Below are 8,410 nucleotides of genomic sequence, written 5' to 3'. Positions count from 1 at the left end.
ACTTGGCGGGTTAAGTGTGGGCGTGTCACTGTTATCTCATGCAACTTGACCCCCGGCCGGCCCCAACCCCCCTCCACACACACACAGAAGGCAAATTTAACGTTTCCTCTGCATGTTGTCCCGTTGGACCAATCGCTGGGCTGCGGCTCACCTTTGTCAAGTGTGTGTGTGTGTGTGTCCCTTGGCTCTGAGCTTGCATATTGTTTGGTGTTTCCTGGCTAACAGCACACACGACAACGAGCTGGTGGCCTTTTCCTCCAGTTGCAGGTGAGCAACTACTTCCTGTTCATACTTAAATGTTTCACCAACCTCCATAGTAAAGAAAAGGAAGGCCATTGTTGTGTTCAACCTCAAACTCACTTGTTCATATGGCATGTAGAGGCTTCAAATGTTTGACATGAACTTTTTTCATGGCCAAAATGACAAGACTTATCAGCAAGTAATAGTTGTATCCTACATGTGCCATTCAATTGGGATTGCGCCTGCATTTGTTTTTGAAGGCTTGACATTTGTTTTTGAGGAGGTCCTAGTGGACATTCCTGTCACGCACCGTTGCTTCGATCTGATTATCCGCAAGATTAAGAACTCCGAACTTGTCCGGGCAGAATCTTGTTTGCGTGTGTTGTCACGCACCGTTGCTTCGATCTGATTATCCGCAAGATTAAGAACTCCGAACTTGTCCGGGCAGAATCTTGTTTGCGTGTGTCGTGTTTGTTTGAGTCTATATATGACACTTTTCATCCACTCGTGTTTCTCTTGGTCTCCAGGAACTGCTAACACCTCTGGGCCAACCATGAACATTTAACAATGGGCAGTGGAATGCAAGCCTTAAATTTGCGTTTACTCGTCTTTGAAGGCACCAAAAAAAAAGTGTGTATGTAAAATAACAAAATTATGTGAAGGGCGGTCCACTGCCCCCCCCCCCCCCCCCCCCACACACACACACACACAGTCTTCTGCCAGTGCATGCACTTAAGGCGAGCAACGAGGCACACAAATAGTCTTCCTACATTTAAGAGCAGTGTTTTCACTAATATCAAAGCTAATTTGTAGACCCCAAACCTCTTTTTGATTGTTGATGGACACTTGGACTTACTATATTGCTGTATTTTTGTCTTGGTCGTACTTTTTTGAAGATGGCGTGGGTGTAAAAGGTTTGAGAATCACTGGTGTCGAGCGGCGAAGCCCTCCAATAAGATTCCTGCTTTCTGGCAGCTGCTTCACATGTGTTGCCAGAAAGACGTTTACATTGACTCGGGCCTGCGCCACAGCTGCTCTTCAAAATGCCATTCTGCAGAATTGGACTTAAAGCGCTCGCGAAGCGTAAATAGCGTGATGCTTGACATGCCTTTTGCGTGTTCAGACACATACAGCTCCATCTTCTTCTTTGCGTCCCCTTCTTGTTTTTAGCAGCAGCCGCCGCCATGAAAATAGCATCGTTTAACATCCAGAAGTTTGGACGAAGCAAAGTGTCTGACCCCGAGGTACTTCGGATCCTGGTGCAGGTAACATGCGTGCATGCACAACAACCGACTATTTGGTGATCGTATTGAAATATACCCCCCCCCCCCTCCACGCCCCAGATTATCCGTCGCTATGACATCATCGTGATCCTGGAGGTGGTGGACATCAGCGGCACATCGGTCCAAACTCTGCTGAATGCGCTCAATACGTACGTCTGCAGCAGTCCGAAATGCTCCAAAGGAAGGAAAATGATGCGTGTGTGTACGCACGCAGGCCCAACGCGTCTCATCACTATACTCTGAAGATCAGCACTCGGCTAGGACGATCCCACTACAAGGAGCAGTTCATGTTTCTCTACAGGTAACGGCGATGATGTCACGGTCACCGGACTCTGTGGCCAATGTGTGTGCGGCTACGCGCAGGGACGATCCGGTGGACCTGGTGGGCTCGTATCAGTTTGACGACCAGGTGATGGATGGCGGCGACGTCTTCGCCAGGGACCCGTACATCCTGAGATTCCGATGTCACGACACAGGTAGCAAAAGTCAACCTCGACTTAGGTGGGCCTCGGCGTCACTGTCAAAGTGCGTGCGTGTATTTTCCCGGCAGTGCTGAAGGACCTCGTGATGATTCCCGTCCACACCAAACCGGAAGACTCGGAGACGGAGCTGGACGAGCTCTTTGACGTCTTTCAGCATGTCAAGATGAAGTGGAGGACTGATGTGATGATCTTTTCATTCTTGTTGACCATTCAGTTCCTGTAGACGGTTTCTCTCGACAATATGAGATCCCCAAAAAGTCTGCCATTTTGATTTGAAGAAGACTTCAACTTTCGGGATTTTGGACAATTGCTACTGAATTTGATGCATGTATACTTTTCATCTTCATCATTTCCTCACGCGACAGAACGTGATGATCTTGGGCGACTTCAACGCGGATGGCGCGTACGTGTCCAACAGAGAGTTGCAGCGTATCCGCATTCGCAGCGATAAAAACTTCCATTGGCTAATTGGAGATGACGTCGACACCACGGCCAATGTAGGCAACACGCATACGTACGACAGGTAAGACTCCAGTCCCCGAACGCTGAAGAGATGCTAACAAACGGTAGCCTGGAATTCACAAGTGTATTTGCAGGATCGTGGTCTACGGCGACGACATGCTCCGCACCGTGGTGCCAAATTCGGCCAGACCCTTCAACTTCCAAAAAGCGTTCCATCTCAGCAATGAGCAGGTGTGCGGTGAAGCAGCATGTGGCTCATCAGCCAAGATATTTTCGACAAACACCTCCTCCTTCTTTCTAAGAATGTTCCAAACGCTGTTTGTCACGGTGGAATATCGAGCTTGTCGCTTTTGCAGGCGCTAAAGGTGAGTGACCATTACCCGGTGGAGGTCGAGCTGAGGTCTCTCACTACGCCACCCACGCAAAATGAAGGTATTACTACTAGACAGCAATACGGTGACATAGAAGTCAGTTAACATGTTGGCCCCATACCTCTGAGGTTCAGGGTCCGACTCTTGGATAAGGGCTTGCTGGGTGGGCTTTGACTTGAAAAAAAAATAATTCTCTTCCTCAGCAGTTCCGCGTTCGGACAATGAACTGGAGGAGTTGAAACGAGGAAACCTGCTGCTGGAGCGTGAGAAACTCAACCTGGAGATTCAAATTTTGCAGCTGAAGCTGGCCAAGATGCAGCAAGGAGATGAACAGCCACGCCAGGAGCCAACCTCAAGCTGCAAAATGCTGTGAGATGATGACACACTGCAAAATGTTCAACACTGAAGCCAAGAGTCTCGTTTCCAAGTCAAATCGGGATGTCCCCAAAGGCCTTGGTCTGGTGACGTTATTATATTTGCAAAACAGAAGCATGTCCAACTTTGCTTCTACAGTCCTAGAGGTTCTCTTAATGATTTCAACCATATAACATAGATGTATAAAACCAACAAAGCACAGTTGATTGATTTCAAAACATTTTATTAGTCTCTCCTCCATTTACAGTAAAAAAACAAACAAAAAACACATTGTGATGTTTTGCCCCTTGCATTTATGTAATTATTAACATCATATTTCAAAAATGTTGAAGGAGACCAACCTTTTATTTGAAAAGGGGCGGTCAGTGTTTAGGTCTACGAGTGTTTACAAGAAAACATCACAGTGTGAAAGCTGTACACTGACTCCAGTTGACACTGCCTGAGAACCGTCGCAGGGAAAAAAAAAAAAAAAAAAACGGAACAAAACGAACCGGACACGCTGCAGTCGGATTAAGCCCAGGCGGCAATCATCGGGAGGCTTCACTTCTTGCCTGATTTCTTGATTCCGGTGCCGGCTGATGGAGGGAAAAGACAAGATGGCCGATAAGGAGCGCTAAACAATCAACGCTTGCGCCAACACCATCTGGTGTCGACGCTGCTCTCAAGTCAAACATTTGATGTTTTTTTTGGTGCAGTGAAGACATTCACGACCGGATGACTCAAAACTTTCTCAAACTAAACAGTAACAAAACGGAGATCATCTTGGGTCCTAAATCTAGCCTCCCCATCTACCACAACGTCACATTGCATTGACGGCCACTGTCACTCCCTCCCCCTCTCGTCAAAAATATTGGAATTTATATGGACCCCACTCTCCTTTCAACCACGTTACCAAACCATCCTTCTTTCATCTACGAAACATTGCACGCCTACGTCCCTTTCTTTCCACCCCTGCGGCAGAGATATTAATTCATGCATTTATCCCCTCCAGACCGGATTACTGCAATAGAATCCTGTATGGTCTCCCCTCAACTGTCCCTCACAAACTGAAATGTGTTCAAAACTCTGCTCATCCGCTCACCCAGCAGACAGCACGTCACCCCTGTCCTCGTCACTGGCTCCCCATAAAACAGCGCATACATTTCAAGATCCTTGTCACCACATACAAGGCCCTAAACAACCTTCAACTCTGCATATAACACCGAACTCTTCATGTGTGTGTGTGTGTGTGCACGATTAAGCGTGAATTTTCTATACAAAGCGGCTTTGAGTGTTTAGAAAAGTGCTATATAAAACCGATCTATTCTTATTACTATTATTTAAGACAATGTAGACAAGTCCATTCAAGTCCTCGTGCCAACTTGATTGCGGTTATCCCAAGATCTATATGTTAAATTCTGCAATTGTGTTCATACCGAGAGGTCCTTTGCCAGAGGCTTTGGCCTTCAAGGCCTCTAAGGCTTTCTGCTCCTCCTTCTGCTTCTGCTTGAAGGCAACGTCGTCCTGCATACATTGAGTACACTTCAATGTCATGGGAATTTCTACGTGCAGCTGGACAGCACAAATAATTGCAACGAACCTAATGCTTGCATAACCATTTTCTAAATAACAAATGCAACATAACATCATTATACGTTTAAGAGACTTACGTCGTCCACGTCTTTGGCCTGTTTTTTGGGCGCCTTCAGTGGTTTCTTTTTGCCTCCTGAAATGAAATGGGTTACTGTCAATACAGAACACAACCGACTGGCAGATGTGAACACGACTTTAATAAATTGACGCAATGTGTCAAAATATGCTACTGTAAAAAATGCATTGCATTACTAACGCGACTCTCTTTAGCAACGTAAGCTAGCCAGCTAATGCAACAATAATGTAACGTTAATGATTTTTAAGGTTATTTTTACATGAATATGTCATGGTACGCATTCGCAGCTATCTAAAGCGACGTCTCACCTTCTCTGCCAGACATTTTATGGCGTTAATAAGTGCAAAAAAAGAGGAAAAGGATGTAATATTCTGATAATAAAGATGTGCTGCCTTCTTTCTATAGTGTCACGAAGAAGCCGCGCCGCAAGGACCCCTTCAGCCAGAAAATCTTTGAACCCAGATATAGAAGCCCCATCATATGCCTGATCAAAACTCAAATGCTATCGTCTAGCTTTTCACTTCAGAATGACCTTAGGGACGCTGAAAATATCCTCCCAGTGACATGTTTGTATTGGAAACACACAATATTACAGGTATGTGTTGTTGTTTTTTATCTTGTGACCAAGCAAGACAAGAACGTAATGATAAATGCTAGGTTTGCAATCATTGGAAATGGGTAGAGGACACATGCAGCAGCTAGCTGGCTAATTTCAAGAAAAAGACATGAAACTTTGTCATTATTCATGACTGTCTCAAGAACAAGACCGCGAAATATAGACTAAGGATATCTAAGCAGAAGTGTATAAACATTAATAAATGGTATACTAGCAGGACACACTTTTTTTTTAAACTCACTAACTAACTGAGTCCGAACTGCAATATGCCAAAAGTGGATCTGAAGAAAATAGTTTGTTAGGATGCTTTTCATCATGGTTGTCTGAATCTAAATTCCTTTTTGTTAAACAATATCACTTACAGGTGGTATCGCTGTAGCTGGGGACAAATTGCATCTCTGATTTGCTTCTCCATGAGGTGCTTTCCAATGAAATAATGCAACATTAGAATTAGTTCCTTGCTGCGGATTTTGGACGATTCTCAATTGTGTCAGGTACAGAGTTCACGGCACCGGTTGTTGGTCGCATTTCTTCTTGCTCGGACCCCTGCCAGCCCGGCTGCGCTTGGTGCGAACCTACGGTGGCGGCAGTCCGGGCCCATCCGGTCCCAATGGCGTGAAGGAGCGAGCGCTGTCTGCCCTACAGGTAAGTCAAAAGGCAAGGCAAGCTTATTTGTATAGCACTTTTCAGCAATAAGGTGCTTCACATAAGTCATGAAAGGCATCAGAGATAAAGGACACATTAAAAGCATCAAGGCACAGTTAAAAAACATTCAAAACAGTTGATTCAAATTAAAATCAGTGAAAATCTAAATAAAACAGGAACGGAGTTACAGTGCAGTTTGATTTGCTATTTTGCTATTGCTAAAGCTATTTGATTATAAATACAACAGCTAGATAGTCAAGGTATCACTTTTTCTTCTTCCAAATCTCTGTCTAAACAAGTTGATGATGATACTAATAATGGCACTGTCAGGTCTAAGTACCATCAGACACTATTTCACACACTAAAACAAATTTGTTCTTGTCCAGCACGCCGGTCGATTGGGGCAGCAGTGGGGCCAGAAGTCTGCCCTGATGGCCACCACCACAATGAACAGCTGGTGGCAGAAGTACGAGGAGTTTGTCGGGCTCGTCGAGGTCCGCCAAGCTCAGACCAATGTCACAGAGGTCAGTAGACACCCAGACTGGTCGGGAGTAATCGTAAACAAAAAATGAAATACATTTTAAAAAACATTGTTGGTGACAAAAACAAACACAACTTGAAATTATTGACCTTATCCTCTAGAATCAGAAAATAAAAGCCACAAGAAAGATATTTGTAGCAGTCCCGACTTTAGCTTATCCCTACCCAACAACAGAAGTAAATTCCCCAAATGGTGTTTTTGGGCTTTCTCGAATGTATTTATTTTTGACTGATTCACACAATCCAATTTGAACCTGTTCAGCTGATCCCTAATGCATTTTTGTTTCCCAAAATTGCTCTCTAATGTCGACATTTGGCAAGGCTAATCCGTCCCGTATGAGGTTTCAGGCGGAGGCGGCGTTCATGGCGTCGAGGGGACTGGTGCGCGAGGCCCACGCCAGCCTGGAAGCAGTGCAGACTCGTCTGAAGGAGGCGCGGGCCGGGCTGGAGCGCGTGTCCCGGGAGGAGGCCGCTTACCTGGAGCTGGCCACCCTAGAGCATCGACTTCTGCGGGATGAGCGGCGGCTACGCGCGGCGCACGGTCACGCTGAGGCGGCTGAGCGCGAGGCCTTTGCCACCTTCTCGGCCGCCGTGCGCGAGAGTCACGAGAAGGAGCGCACGCGGGCCGAGCGCACCAAGAACTGGTCGCTCGTCGGGTCGGTGCTGGGAGCGCTCATCGGCGTCATGGGTTCCACCTATGTCAACCGCGTGCGCCTGCAGGTGAGCATGCCCTACAAAAAATGTGCTTGCATTTTGAAACAAAAATTTCAACTCCCCATTCCTACACGTTTTGTATCGTGATGACATTACATCATCCAAATGGTGGTGTTTTGTAGGAGCTCAAGAGTCTGTTGCTGGAGGCCCAGAAGGGTCCAGAAAGCCTGCAGGACGCCCTCAAAGTCCAAGCCGGGAACCATCGCTCGCAGCAGGATGAACTGGGGGCGCTCATTGATAGCCTGAGGGTCTCCCTGCGGGGGGCCTCCGCCCACCAAGGTAACGATACTCCCCCCACCGACCACTCGCCGATCCTGGACTCCCTTCTACCCCAAGTGTCAGAGCTAAGGCAAAGCCTAGGCGGAGTCCGTGGGGAGCTGTGTCACATGAGGAAACTCCTGGAAAGCAGCTCTCGGCGGGGGTCCGAGCGGTCGCCGGGGACTGTCGAGGGCACTCAGAATACGCTGAGCGAGCGAATGGGTCGCGCCACGCTGTACAACGCCGCCTTTGCATACACGGCCGCCGCACTCACCGTCATGGCCGTGTACCTGCTGAGAGGATGAGCTTAGGGCCCCTTGACATCGTAACACACTGGAGCAAAGATGGGGAGTCACAAGAGTCGACTCGAGTTAGTTGAGGTTCAGTCAAGAAACGTAAAGTGCCAAGAAATTGCTTGAAACTTGAGGTAAAAAAAAAAAAAAAGAGTCAAGACTGACTTATGCTTTGCACATGTGTGACTTCCCAACATTTCCTTATTATGACGTCACGTTGCACTGGGACCAACCACAGACTCACGATTAAAATGAAGACCAATTTCTGCTCTGCTCGTTTGTGAACAGCAGAGGGCAGTAAAGACGATGGAAGCTTGTCAACGGTCACTGACGTCAACACAAGCAACAGTGATTAAAAAAAATGGCCAACAAAATTGTCTTTCAAAATGATTCGTTTGTTGGTTTATTTCACTATATTTGTGGTAAGTCCTTTTGATGACAAAAATCCAACTCCAATTGGGGAAAAACCTACAACCCCAAAGT

General features: G+C 46.6%; 3 protein-coding genes across 7 annotated transcripts; 2 read left to right on the top strand and 1 right to left on the bottom strand.

Moving 5' to 3' along the window:
• The first annotated feature begins 100 nt into the window (after positions 1–100).
• Positions 101–5,415, top strand: dnase1l4.1 (deoxyribonuclease 1 like 4, tandem duplicate 1). Of its 4 annotated transcripts, XR_015067567.1 has the most exons (11): positions 101–267; positions 1,411–1,505; positions 1,584–1,672; positions 1,738–1,824; positions 1,887–1,999; positions 2,074–2,186; positions 2,371–2,528; positions 2,602–2,698; positions 2,770–2,832; positions 3,045–3,207; positions 5,267–5,415. XR_015067567.1 is itself a non-coding variant. In XM_085924072.1 (10 exons), exons 2-10 carry the CDS (start codon positions 1,425–1,427, stop codon positions 3,075–3,077), a joined length of 834 nt encoding a protein of 277 aa, XP_085780198.1. In that variant the 5' UTR covers positions 102–267; positions 1,411–1,424; the 3' UTR covers positions 3,078–3,220. The 4 variants fall into 4 exon arrangements, 3 of the variants coding, with proteins under 3 accessions (XP_085780198.1, XP_085780195.1, XP_085780197.1); XM_085924072.1 differs by lacking the exon at positions 5,267–5,415 and having other exon boundaries at positions 102–267; positions 3,045–3,220; XM_085924069.1 differs by lacking the exon at positions 5,267–5,415 and having other exon boundaries at positions 104–267; positions 2,770–2,899; positions 3,042–4,998.
• tma7 (translation machinery associated 7 homolog) lies at positions 3,420–5,334 on the bottom strand. Its single transcript, XM_085924073.1, has 4 exons — positions 5,170–5,334; positions 4,863–4,918; positions 4,629–4,716; positions 3,420–3,788 (listed from the first exon to the last, which is right to left on the bottom strand). The coding sequence occupies exons 1-4, from the start codon at positions 5,183–5,185 to the stop codon at positions 3,754–3,756; spliced, it is 195 nt and encodes a 64-aa protein (XP_085780199.1). The 5' UTR covers positions 5,186–5,334; the 3' UTR covers positions 3,420–3,753.
• On the top strand, positions 5,364–8,301 carry ccdc51 (coiled-coil domain containing 51). Of its 2 annotated transcripts, none has more exons than XM_085924068.1 (6): positions 5,364–5,456; positions 5,842–5,895; positions 5,978–6,122; positions 6,509–6,646; positions 7,011–7,382; positions 7,499–8,301. In XM_085924068.1, exons 2-6 carry the CDS (start codon positions 5,891–5,893, stop codon positions 7,937–7,939), a joined length of 1,101 nt encoding a protein of 366 aa, XP_085780194.1. In that variant the 5' UTR covers positions 5,364–5,456; positions 5,842–5,890; the 3' UTR covers positions 7,940–8,301. The 2 variants fall into 2 exon arrangements, with proteins under 2 accessions (XP_085780194.1, XP_085780193.1); XM_085924067.1 differs by having other exon boundaries at positions 5,365–5,456; positions 5,972–6,122.
• The last annotated feature ends 109 nt before the right edge of the window (positions 8,302–8,410 follow it).

This window comes from Syngnathus leptorhynchus, chromosome 11 (assembly GCF_054491065.1).
Source record: "Syngnathus leptorhynchus isolate UIUO chromosome 11, UIUO_Slep, whole genome shotgun sequence".
NCBI classification, from domain to species: Eukaryota; Metazoa; Chordata; class Actinopteri; order Syngnathiformes; family Syngnathidae; genus Syngnathus; species Syngnathus leptorhynchus.
Note: the sequence above shows the minus strand (reverse complement) of the source record. Positions and strands in the feature narration are given on the sequence as shown.

Coding starts and splice junctions, on each gene's coding strand:
- dnase1l4.1 (XM_085924069.1), top strand. CDS start 1,425: ATGAAAATAGCATCGTTTAACATCCAGAAGTTTGGACGAAGCAAAGTG. Junction 2,529..2,601: donor AACACGCATACGTACGACAG/GTAAGACTCCAG, acceptor GTGTATTTGCAG/GATCGTGGTCTACGGCGACG. Junction 2,699..2,769: donor TCCATCTCAGCAATGAGCAG/GTGTGCGGTGAA, acceptor CTTCTTTCTAAG/AATGTTCCAAACGCTGTTTG.
- tma7 (XM_085924073.1), bottom strand. Junction 4,717..4,862: donor AGGCCAAAGACGTGGACGAC/GTAAGTCTCTTA, acceptor CAATGTATGCAG/GACGACGTTGCCTTCAAGCA. Junction 3,789..4,628: donor CTCTGGCAAAGGACCTCTCG/GTATGAACACAA, acceptor TCCCTCCATCAG/CCGGCACCGGAATCAAGAAA.
- ccdc51 (XM_085924067.1), top strand. Junction 6,647..7,010: donor CTCAGACCAATGTCACAGAG/GTCAGTAGACAC, acceptor ATGAGGTTTCAG/GCGGAGGCGGCGTTCATGGC. Junction 7,383..7,498: donor TCAACCGCGTGCGCCTGCAG/GTGAGCATGCCC, acceptor GGTGTTTTGTAG/GAGCTCAAGAGTCTGTTGCT.